General features: G+C 44.2%; 1 protein-coding gene across 4 annotated transcripts in view; it reads right to left on the bottom strand.

The window, feature by feature from the left end:
- Positions 1–1,500: 1,500 nt before the first annotated feature.
- The window catches only part of CNTRL (centriolin), a 76,327-nt gene continuing 65,672 nt past the window's right edge, over positions 1,501–12,155 (bottom strand). For all 4 annotated transcript variants that reach the window (XM_072960030.1, XM_072960031.1, XM_072960032.1 and 1 more), the window contains 10 exons: positions 11,452–11,525; positions 10,133–10,321; positions 9,498–9,723; positions 7,955–8,160; positions 6,813–6,953; positions 5,147–5,419; positions 4,908–4,970; positions 3,441–3,647; positions 2,209–2,292; positions 1,501–1,944 (listed from right to left, as the gene is read on the bottom strand). In XM_072960030.1, the coding sequence (XP_072816131.1) occupies positions 2,236–2,292; positions 3,441–3,647; positions 4,908–4,970; positions 5,147–5,419; positions 6,813–6,953; positions 7,955–8,160; positions 9,498–9,723; positions 10,133–10,321; positions 11,452–11,525 (1,436 nt within the window). In that variant the 3' untranslated portion in view covers positions 1,501–1,944; positions 2,209–2,235. The remainder of the gene's footprint in view (positions 1,945–2,208; positions 2,293–3,440; positions 3,648–4,907; positions 4,971–5,146; positions 5,420–6,812; positions 6,954–7,954; positions 8,161–9,497; positions 9,724–10,132; positions 10,322–11,451; positions 11,526–12,155) is intronic.

Genomic DNA, 12,155 nt, shown 5'->3' with positions numbered 1-12,155 from the left:
ACTGGTTTTATCCTTGTGTCTGGATCACACCTGCAGTGTTTTTTAGCCTTTTTCAGTGTGAGATCAGCGTATTTTGATGCCTGATAGTGTTCTCCCTTGACTGTACTTGGGGCCAAATTCTGTTACTTGCATGTGTTATCCCCTATAATAAACTTGGGTGCTCAAAACTAGAGAAGCAAATCGTCATATTGTACCATCTGTGCGCCAGATACTGGGCAAGTGCACTTTGGAGAGAATGTGAAATTCTTTTAATTATTAATCCGTGGAGAGCTTACTGCTTGTGTGATCAGCTGCTTTTCTGGGTTTCTCCTTGCCCTCGCACCTGTATGAAGCCCTCCTCATTAGCACTGGTGCTCAGTACTCGGCGTTAGACATTCCAGTATGATGTTCAAGTATTTTTCATGGATAATAAAGTGATTGATGGAGTAACTTTGATTTTTTTTTTTGGTTGGTGGTGCTTACATAATACTAGTTAGATGCAGTAAAGTATCTTTGGAAAGATGTCTTTCGGACCCAGGTATTTAGCTTCACACATTAATTACCTCACCTAATTCCAGAAGGCCAATTTTTGAGAACATTTTTGCCCTTGCATCCATTGTTTTAAGTGTGATCTTTTCATCTAAATGTGTAGTTTAGTTCACTCCCGTTAAACGACCAAATGGGAACATAGAAAGTGTTCATGTGGTAGTTCAGGACAAAAATAACGTTACCCTCATTCAGCACGTGGACAGAACAGGAAAATAAATGTCCCTGAAGGATTTCAGTAATTGTGGACAGGCCAGGTTTTTAAGCATTTTGCTAAGACTTGGCGAAAATGAAACAATGTAAGTACAAAAGACACTACCGAGTCAATTTTTATTTTGAAAGTAGATGTTTTCTAGAACTTGGTGTATTAATAAATTTTATGCTATTTTCATTGTCTTTAATCATAGTTATCCCAAATCTTAATGGTCCATCTCTAGCCAAATAACTTTTTAGGAATATAAACCGCAGTTGGTGGTGAGGGATTGCTCCCTGCTGTATGTATTGTATGTAGTAGTGTACCTTTCAGGGGCCTGGAAGGTCCTTGGGAGTATTTTAAAACAACCTATTACATGTCATTTCATACGCCACTTACCCATAGGACTAACTATATTGCTACACATCCTACTGTGACAGTAGTTGCTATTCTTGTTTTTAAAGAAATAATTATTCATAGACCATGGAGTTGAGCCATTATGGCAGTTCAAAAAATTTTTAAGTCTTAACACAATTTGAATATATCACTGGGTCAGATACTCCAAAGTACAAAGTTCTAATTTTCCACCAAAGAATTTTTGGTTAAGGAAAAGCACCTGAAGTATAATAGTTCTATAATAGGTATTTCCAAATGATAAATTCATTGATAGGCACAACATACTTCAACCTGCAGGCAAAGATGGAAAACCATTTTCTTGAAGGTAAAAATTTAATGGGTTTACTGTAGACATACGAAGTGTGAAGTTAGACAACAGATCCAAATTTATTTTTATCTTTTATTTTCATATGAAAATAGATTTAAAAAATTCAAGAATAACTTTTGGCATTATAAATGAAGAGACTTAACGTACATTTTCTCCCTTTCTAATTACAGATTTTACCAGCTTAGAGATGCAGATTTGCAGTTTATAGGTTCAAGTCAGCATTGGTTTTATGACAACACCTTTCAAAGATAAGAAACCCTCAGCTATCTAGGACCCTGGTTGAAATTGTATATAACTATTCCCATATGTACAAATGACTTACAAAAACCCTGACGTTAATTGTACAAGTGGAATAAGCTACAGTGGGGTTTCAGCATCTGAATTCGCTGGATCTTGATAAAAACCAACTGGCATTCTAAGTATGAAGTTAGTGAGGTAGTAGGGAAGGTATTTCCTCATTTGCGCAAGAAAGTCGTCCTCATCTGGCTGAGCCATTCTTTTTCTACAGTAAGACAAAAATGTAGAAAGGATGCATTCTTGAAACAGTAAAAACAGGTCTTAACTAAATTAACAGAGCTAAGTCATAGCATGATGGCTAATAGGTAAAATACATATTTGAGCACCTCTTGAAAAATGTTTTAAGATGAACCACTGTACGAAATTATCCAAAAGAAAAGTTAAAAGGTTACTTTCTTTAAGGCTATGTAAGCCAGAATTAGAATCTTCTAATTGAAAGTGCTAGTTAAAAGCTCTTTGTAACACGTACCCTGCAAGCAGGAAGCTGGGAATGGCATCAGTGTCGGTAACTGTCTAGTGGCTGTGACGGACCTTGTAGAACTTGGAAGGCGCTCTGACAAGAAGGAAGATAAAACATTAGGCTCAGAAGCCAGTCCCCTAACTCCAATCTAGTTCACTTTTATCCCACGCAGACCTAGATTATGATCCCAGAATCCAAAGTAATTCTAACAGACTCCTTTTCTTTGTGCCTCATCTAGTCTGGACCGTCTTACTTCCGAAGTCACCTACTCTTCAATGCCCTGACACATACTTCCTTAAGGCCTGCCATGAGACCCATGACAGTTTTGGCCTGTAACCAACTTGGGTCCCACCATAGAAGGCCTTAAGGTAATCATACTCAGTCTCGGCTTTGCTGCTAATGAGCTGTGTGTCTGTTAAAGACGCAACTGGCCTTGAATATTCCTGTTACTCAACAGTACAATATACTGCTTTGAGGTACACAGATTAGCCCCAAAGTCCTGGTTTTGTCTATTGCTGTGACCTTGACATCATTTTTCATTTCATGCAATTTCTTTATCTATATAGAGGGATAATTCTTACCTCCCAGGATGTAAAGATGAAATGAGATAATACATGTAAAGTGTTTAGTGCATGCATATAGTAGGCCCCCTGAAATAGTAGCTCTTACCTGACAGTAATACGGTGTTCCTATTTAGCAATTCCATGAGTATATTTCATGTTTCTCTTGAATAATTATTAACCTTATCTAAGTCTCACACAGAAAACTTTTGTGAAATCCAGGGTTCTTTTTTAATAGACTCCGGGCTAAGAGTTCAAACTCTGTGTTCAAACTTTGCTGAGTCTTCGGCACAGCCAGTCCTCTTTCCCCAAGACACAGGGAGACAGACTAAACTGGGACTTAGGTTGGCCTGAGTCTGAAACTCTTTATACTGACCAAGTAGAGGATAAGGAAATGCAAAAGTGGAAGACATTAATAGAATTACCTACATCCCCGTCTGGGCATCCAGGCTCCAGTTCTATTCTATTTCCTAAGTCATCAGCTTATCCTCCTTACACATCTACCAACCGATGCAAGTTTCCTCAGGGACCATGAAAATACAAGGCTTTCCTGAGACAAGTTTCCAGAGATTTGAAAGTAGCCTTCATGTCCCAAGTCTCCTCTAGACTGGGGACCCCAAAGCTTTCAGGTACTTTCCATGTGTCAATCGGACTCCTTCCTTGTGAAGAGCTTCTTCCTACCTGGCTTGGTCCACGGTGAGAGTCCTCTGCAAGGGAAGATTCCGTCTGAGACACACTGGGTGAGGACGTGGAATCTACAGATGTGCTGGTGACCAACTCCCCCAAGGCGTCGACTTGTCTCCTCAAGCTGTGTAAGGTGCCCTCTGTCTGCCGCTTCCCTTTGCTTAACACTTCCGCCTGCTTGGACATACAGTGTCGAAGTTGGGCCTGAAAGTGTCAGGGTAAAACTTAGGGTGTTACTGAGAATGTGCCAGAACTCACAGCTCCCTCGTGTTTAACGCTGGGAAGGCAAATCTGACCATTAGCAAATGGGAATGGCTGCTGAAAATGCGCGTCCTTGAAAAAAGAGGAAAAGGAAGGAGGGGGCGCCTGACGGCTGCTCTCGGCGTGCGTGAACTCTCAGCACTGTGTGGTCACTTACTGGGCCTTTTCCTCAGCCTGCTCTCTCTGCTGTCACAACGCTTCGGATTTCCGCATCCCTGGCCTCCCCATTAAGTTACTACCTCCTCTCCCTCTTTTCTGCCCAGACTTAGAAGGCTGGCTTATACTTGGTGCCTTCAGAGTCTCTCACAATGTAAGTAATCCTCATCCCCACACTACTTTCTGGCTTCCCTGCTGTGCCTCTGAAGCGATTCTCTTATTCAAGTCGACAGCAAGTGCTGCCCAGCAGACCCTCCTGTGACGGCAATGCTCTGCACCTGCCCTGCCCACTGTAATAGCCACTAGTCACGTGTGGCTTTTGAGCACTTGAGATGTGGTAACCGAGGAACTGAATTTCTAACCTGATTTAATTATGACGAATTTACATTTAAACAGCCACATGTGGCTGGAGGCTATCTGATGTCGAGAGCCTCCACTCACTCAATGCTGCACGTGGCTCCCCCAGCCCACGCTGCATGTGGCCAGTCTCCAAAGGTGCATTCTGTCCTGTCTTATACTACCTCACGTTTTTCAACTCCCAGCTACACTCTTAACCCCCAAATGTTTAGGTCGACATTGACCATTACATCCTAGACACTGACTTTCAGCTGCCCACGGACAGGTATCCTTCCCTTTAAACTCAACATGTTCTGAGCCAAACAACTTCCCGCCTGACACCTAAGCCTGCTTTCCCAGTGTTCCCGATCCTTCCCCCAACGGCTGGCCTGGGAGCTTCTTATCTTTATTATTATACCTCTATTTCCTGTCCCTAATACTAAGGTCCTGTCAGTTTTAGTTGCAGCAAAGCAGCATTACTCACAGTATAGAGAACCAGGCTTAACACCAGAACTCATGGTTTGAAATACTGACCCTGCCATTTACTAACTATGTGAGGCCACCTTCTCTGAGCTTCGAATGTGTCATCTATGGAACTGCCGTGAGAGCGGCAACAGAGCGAATGTGACAGCAGTGTGCGAATGTAAGCGGTCTCCCCCTCCCTCCTCGAGGTGCCAAGTATCTCAGAGTGTATTTTTGTTAAAGGGCAACCTTGAGTCGATCTTCACGGTGACGCAGCTTCTCTCGGAGTGCTTCTCCACGCCAGTGTTCATCCTTTTCCAGAGGGAAAGGGAAACATTAAAGAGTCACCGACCACCCCTACCCGTAATCCACCCACCTTTCCCGCCCTCCCCTTCCCCATCCTCAAGTCCATGTTTAGCTTATCTGGGGGAGCTGGGAACCAGATTATCCTTCTGCGAAGTCCAGAGAATAGCTGGATAAACCCTTACCATTATGTGAACATGAGACAAATTCAGTTTTTCTTCAAAAGGTGATGGTCTCTCACTGATAGTGAATGGGAAGTTCTCTTTCAAGCTTTCCAGCCCTCCTTCTAGGTTTTCGTTCCTTTCCAAAATAGCTTCCAGATCTGCTGGTAGTTCTGGAAGAAACTGGTTAAGATTCTTCAGGCTGGTTCTGATCTCATCTTTCACTTCGGATTTAAGTGCCCTCATCGCTTCACTGATTTCCATTTGTCTTCTTTCCAGATCCTTTTGGTTTGCCATCTAAAGAGTGAGAGTCAAACACCACTGGGTAAAGTTCAAGACTTACTTGGAACTGAACTGTTTTATTATTAATGTTTTAAATGTAATGTTTTAAATATATATGTATTTTAAAACCTACAAATGTTAATTCCTGTGATTAAAATTATAAAAGCTTGTGATTTTTCAACTACTCAAATATCTATAAGCTATCAAATAAATGACTTTACTGGCATTTTGATTGGAGCAGCTCCCACTTAGAAAGCGTGGGCACTGTGTTCCTTGAAGGCGCTTTACTCTATAGAAGCCAGTCTCTCTGCAGCCAGACAGAGCTGGGGTCCAATCTCATCTCCAGCAAACATTACCAGTATGACTGAGGGCAAGTTAGCTAACTTCTCAACCTCTGTTACCTCACTCAGACATGAAGATAATACCCTGCATGCAGACATGCGAGAACCAGGTGGTAATTTACATGAAGCACTTCAGTGGTACCCAAATGAGAAAGGGGCCATTTACTGAAACAAAGCATGAGTGATCTTGTACAGGTAAATGCTGGAAGGGGCCTTAGAAAAGAGCTGGTCAAATGTTTTCATTTTATAGGTGAAGAACTTGGTGGTTTGGGCAGACTAGAGGTTTCCTCAGGAGTTAGGGCCTGTTTCATACCTGAGATGACCCCATGTGGCTCCCTCCGTAAGTGCTTAGTGAAGATATTACAGTCATACCTACTGCCAACTGCCCTTCCAAGTCTGCAGAGGCTTGGGGCCTTTAAATAATTTTTTTTTTTTTTTAACCAAAGGGTGTGTGTGTGTGTCAGGGATGGAGGGCGGTTAAAGGCACAGATGAAACTGAATGGCCACATGGGGTCATCTAAAGGACAAGTGTGGCGGGGTCATCTAAAGGACAAGTGTGGCAGGGTCAACCAGGTGGCCACAGTGGTCGAACTAGAGAGTTCAGGAATGGCCGAGCCACTGACGCTGGCCGAGGGACACCAGGGGCGCCTGGGATGAGACTCTCTGTACTGTGTGAGCTGCTCTCCCTCCCTCCGCCTGGCTGCACACGGGCTAGCCACGGTTTCCCCTGGGGTCATTTCTTCCTTTCCCTGGGGGTTTGGCTCTTACACACCTGCATCTGGCATAAAATCTCGTATTTCCATACAGTTCTTTGGGACATGATAAAATTTTATGCTGAAGAACTGCCAGTTTTTTTTTAAAAATTAACATAAAAAGCTTGTTGAACTGAGAGGAGTTTTAAAAGTAAATAAATCCTTTTTTTTTCTCATGGAGGTGCATTTCTAAATTTCAATACTAGAAAAAAAATGTGGTTAATTAGCTTTTCACAAAGAAATACCCCTTTAAAAAGAGCTATTTAAGAAATAGGAAGTAAGCTCCGCCTGAGCCCCGTGGGGCCGCGGGCGCACCTGTCTCTTGAGCTCCGCGTACTCCTGCTGCATCTGGCTGAGCTCCTTCATCAGGCGCCTGGCCCGCGCGTGGTTGTCCTGGGCCACCTGCTCGATAGTTGCCATTTCCTTCTGCATGCTGCTGTTCTCCTGCTTTTGCTCCTAGCACGGGGCAGAAAAACGACCCTGGGGCCCAGCACGTGGAAGTGTGTGGTGCTCGCTTACACACTCACCAGCCCTGTGACTTCATTTCCCATCGGGGCTACAGCTGTAAAGTGGGAATAATCTACCTGCCTTCCCTAGCAGCTGTGGTTCGGCTGGGAGTAAATACGTGGTCAGTCTGTTAGCCTGAAGCCTGAATCCTGGATCGGCAGCATTACCATTGATACAGGTTACTTTCCCTTTCTGAGCCTCCATTAATTATCCATGAAATGGGAACGATGCTCAGCATCAGTGTTCCTGGGAGGATTAAAATCTAGACATCTATGTACTACCTTTACGATCATGTTGCCTATCACTCTGTGGGAAACACACATGGTTGGAAAGTACCATGTATACAGCAGAGCTACAGAGGGTGTCAATTCCTGAGAGGGTGTAAGAAAAATCCATTCCTGCGACAGTCCCTATTGCTGTCTGTACGTCTCGACCCACCATAAACTTTCTGAACTCATCTGAGCACCACCTCCCAAAATGTATTTCAGGGATAAAAGCATGACAGATTGGGCTTCCTGGTTTTACAATAATGGTTAATTAAAGCCAATTTTGACCGAAAAGGGCAGAATGAGAAAAATCTGTAAGCACAGACTGCAGCTGGGTAACAATGTCTTCAGAAGCTTCCCCTCCCCCACACCCCTCCACCCCGCCAGGGAAGGCGTGAGCAGAGGCTGGCTCGCTCAGGGTGCTCCCTGCTCTGTGCTGACACCGTCTGTGCACAGGCTCACCGTTGCAGCCGCACAGACAGCTCCTCCAGGGCTGCAGCCCAGATTCAGGCAAAATCTACCATCAGCTTCAAGAACAAATTAGGCATAAATGCACCAAAAACAGCAATTGGGTTAGGGACTGCGTTGACAGGTAATTAATTTTCTCTACACTGAAGCAGTGTTTTAGTCTAAAGATTTAAGTGCATCATTTCCTCACAAACTGCCAGGGCAGGAGGTACTCACCAGAAGGTTCTTCTCCAGCTGGCTCCGCTGGATCTTGAGTGCTTCCTTCAGGCTGGCAACCTGCTTCTCGGCTTTCTTTCTTTCTGCCAAGAACTGGTTCCGCAAGAGGCTGAAGTCTGCCCTCACAGAGTCCGTCTCTTTCTGGAGAGCCAGCAGCTCACCTGACTTTTCCACTAACTGCTGCTCCCGTTCTGAAAGCTGTCGTTCTAAAATGAGTATATTTAGTAGTTTAGCCCGAGGCCCTGGGCTGGCGGAGGGGGTCGGGGGCAGACTGCACAACAACAGGGCACCCACTCAGACACTTTTCTCCTTCACACAGTCTTCCTAGTCTCCCCTGACCCACACCAGAGGCCCAGAAAACGGCCCAGGTAAGGGTGCCTCTTGATATAACCGGTTCCTGGAGGGCCCGATTCTAAAGTGACAGACAGCTACTGTCTTCCCCTTCGAGTCTCGGAGACCAAAGAGAGTAAAGGACAGCAGCAATTCTGAGGTGCAGGGAACACAGAACAGACTGATGAAATGTTTTTATAAACCTGATTTGAATAAAGGGAAGTACACCAGTATTTCTTCTTCATGGGGGGCAGCACAGTGCAAAGAACACAGGATTGGGAACGGCATGAGCCCTATTCTCTACAGAAGGAACCTGTCCCCTGGTTCAGTGGGAATCGTGCATGCACACACCTAGTGCAGAGTGAGGACTCAATAAAGAATGCTTATACATAACAGGGACATTTAAAACAGACTTTTCTAATCACTCTCTTTAGAGCAACACCCTGCCCAGATTTCACTCTTCACCCCTCTGGCATGGTGAGTGAGACTCAGAATATTTGTTAAATTTCATTTTCACAATGAATTGGTTGGGTCTGATGTATCAAGAGTTCCCAGGAAAAAAAGGAAAATAACATTTTCAGATCCCAAGTCTACTGGGTTCACTCAGGGGAGAACGACATTTTCTGAGCATTATTAAAACCTGAAGCCTAAGTAAAAGAAAACTCATTTATTGATGTGAAAACATCACTCACCCTGGATTCCCAAGTCAATGTCAGTTATGTGTTGCTCAAGAGAGCAAGCAGACCCAAAGGCCAACATCTGTATCTTAGCACCATTCACTATGTCAGATTTGGGCAAAAGTAGAATTGCTAAAATGTTTTTTTGACTGGCTGAGATGACATGGATCATTGCTCCCAAAGCTCAAAATTAATGCACTTTATAGAAAGCCTTTAGAGCACCTTTTGGCACTTGTCTGCCTGAATGTCCCACTTCCTTGAGACAGCATTCTGGAAGGGAGGAATACAGTAAAGTAAAAAGACCTGACAGTCTCGGGATCAAGTCCCATCTCCAGGCAGACAAATTCCCTTCGTCCCTCTGAGCCTGTGTCCTCACCTCACACAGGCTGGGAGGGTCAGACGAGGGTCTGTTTCCCACTGTGCAGGTCCTGCCTCCTGCCCGGGCTATGGCTGGGGACTGGGGCTCCTTCACACATTTACAAAGACAATCAGCAGATCCCACCCACCCCCGCCCCGCAGAGTTCCAGAATACTCACGGGTTTGGGAGAGCTTCTTCTCCAGGGTCTCGCCCCACCTTTCCTCTTCCTGCAGAGCCCGGATGCGCTCTTCTGCCACCAACACCTTGGTGAGCACCTGGTCTAGTTTGCTTTTCTGGTCTGTTATTTCCTTTTCCAGCTGGTGCTGCTGCTCCTTCAGTGTCACTCTGTTGGCTTCTAATTTTTTTTCTTCACCTTCTCTCTCTTTTTGGAGTCTTTGAAACACCTTAATAGAGAACAACCTCAGTTAATCATAAAATAACCAAGAGTGTCCTGAGCGAATGTTCACCAACACTAAAGAGATTCCAGTTGAAGAGAAAGTAGAAAGCAGCCCACGGTGAGAGAATGCGTTCTCTTTATGAAGGTCATCAAGCAGCGACTGGAGAACTATCTGGCCAGTGTGTGAGGAGGGGATTCAACAGGAAATGACACGTGGCCATCAAGACTCTTTATGGGACCATAAATATTAACACCAAGGGTGTCAAAGAGTTGATGTCAAATCCCCCCTGGTCACCCAGGGCGGTTAAGGGAAGCTAGACCCAAGGAGGACGCTTCTCAGCAGCTTTCTGCCAGGGGGAAAGCACTCGCAGGCGCCACGGCATCTCCTGTTACAGAAAATCATCGATGCGCGGTACCTTTTCTTGCTGGGCCAGTTCGGCCTGGTTTTCTTCAATCTCGCTCTGAAGCACTTGCAGCTGCTGTTGTCTTGCTTCCTCTTCCTTCTGGCAGACTTCCAGCCGCCTTCCCGACTCACTCACGTCCTTCTGGAGCCTGGTCTGCTCACTGAGCAGTGCGGCCTGACGCTCGCTGGTACGGAGCAGGTCCTTCAGGTGAAAAAACAAATTACAACTACTCACAAAACCACCTACACTGAGGTCGCCAGTGCCACACCAGCACCTGCTACGTCTGAAAAATGAGAAGCAGAGAAGTTCCATACCCTTTATTTCAACAAACAAACAAAAGCATTCAGAACTTATTTTAATCACTGGCCTCCCTTTTTTAGTACCTAAAAAAATAAGATGAGAGAAGATGTCAGAACCTCAGGAACAGACTCCGTCCCTCTGAGCTTTAGCTGTTTGTCACTGAGGTGGGAATAAACAACACCCCTCCCCCGCCGCCCTTACAGGATTGCTGATTTTAAGAAAAGCTGTGAATAAGCCTTAATTCTGATTGAAAATGAACCTAAAGTCATGGTTTTTTTAAACTATTTGAAGTATTTATACCGGTTAAAAAACTCAGCAAACAAATAAAGTATTTTTGTACAAGTTAGCATATTTCTAACAACACAAAAAATATTCCTAAGAATCTGTGAAGAACTTTTTAAAGACAGAATACTTTAAGTTTCATGTATCTTAGAAACACAGAATCTTAAAAGTAGAAAAGGAAGAGTTTAGATGTTTAATCCAACCTCCAATTTACACAGTGGAAACCTAAGCTCAGAACTTGCTTGAGGTTCTTTGAAACTCAAACTGCAGCACTGACCTCACAGGGCCACACTGAATTACCTAAGATCATCAGATTTTATAAGGGTAAGGAATCTGCTCTGCTCAACACCTGACAAGATGCAGGCCCAGCTCTGGCCATACTCTGCAGCTCAGTGAGTGATCAAATCAAAGCTCAGCCTCCGTAGGCCGCATCAGTGCCCTGGATGAGAGCTGATCCCTCTGGTCCCTGAAGCCCCACAGCGGCTGCCGAGGGCCTGCTGGGCTCTTCTAGCCACCACCTTACTCATTAGCTTGGAGTAAAATGTTGTTTAAATCAAGAGTTTTAGGGCTAAAATAAACTAGAAAATCACTGCTCTGCATCAAAATCTGTGTGTGTATTATATTTGTGCTATAGAAATGGCTTTAAGGGACCTGGTATGACAAGGAAGTGGCCTGGTTGGTTTATTACTTCAACCACCGGCCTGCACGCCTGCAGGATTCTACCAGAAGACCACACGTGCCAGGCTTACCTGCTTCGCTAGGTTCAGACGGTCTTGGACCTCAGCTAGCTCCCCCTGTGATGAGTTGACTGCTTCTCGCTTTTCTACAGAGATAACATTTACATAAAATAAGAAATACATACATATACGTTTTCTAGATTTCCATCGGCACCCTCCCCAAAGTAGAGTGGAAGTGAACTTATACTTACTTCCCTTAAATGTATGGCTAGACCACCCTACCTTGTTAAAGGCCAGAGGAGAAGCCCATAAACAAGCCAGATCTGGGCTCGGAGACCATGTTTATAAAGACTAACATGTTCAAAACTCACAATAAAAAAATTTACAGATAATACAAAGTGTTGATGAGGTACGTGATTTAAAAGCAGGTACCTTTTACATTGCAAGTAGAAATGGAAATCTGGTACAACCTTTCAGGAAGACAATTTGGGAATAAACTTCACATGTACACTGGTTTTGTCACTTACTAGCTGTGTGAGCTTGAGCAAGTCACTTCTTGCTTAATCAAGTCACAAGGAAACTAAGCTTAAGCTGTCGCCTTATCTGGAAATGGGTGAAATCATAGTTGTTATTTCATAAAAATGTTACAAGGATTAAGTGACAAGATGCATATAAAACATTTGCATCATGCCTAGGACATAGTAAGTGCTCAACAAGTACACTGTTAGCTAGAATTTGTAACTGCTTCTAAATAAACAAACATGAGGGTTTATAAA

This window comes from Vicugna pacos, chromosome 4, assembly GCF_048564905.1.
Source record: "Vicugna pacos chromosome 4, VicPac4, whole genome shotgun sequence".
NCBI lineage: Eukaryota > Metazoa > Chordata > Mammalia > Artiodactyla > Camelidae > Vicugna > Vicugna pacos.
This window is presented reverse-complemented; position numbering and strand designations above follow the sequence as displayed.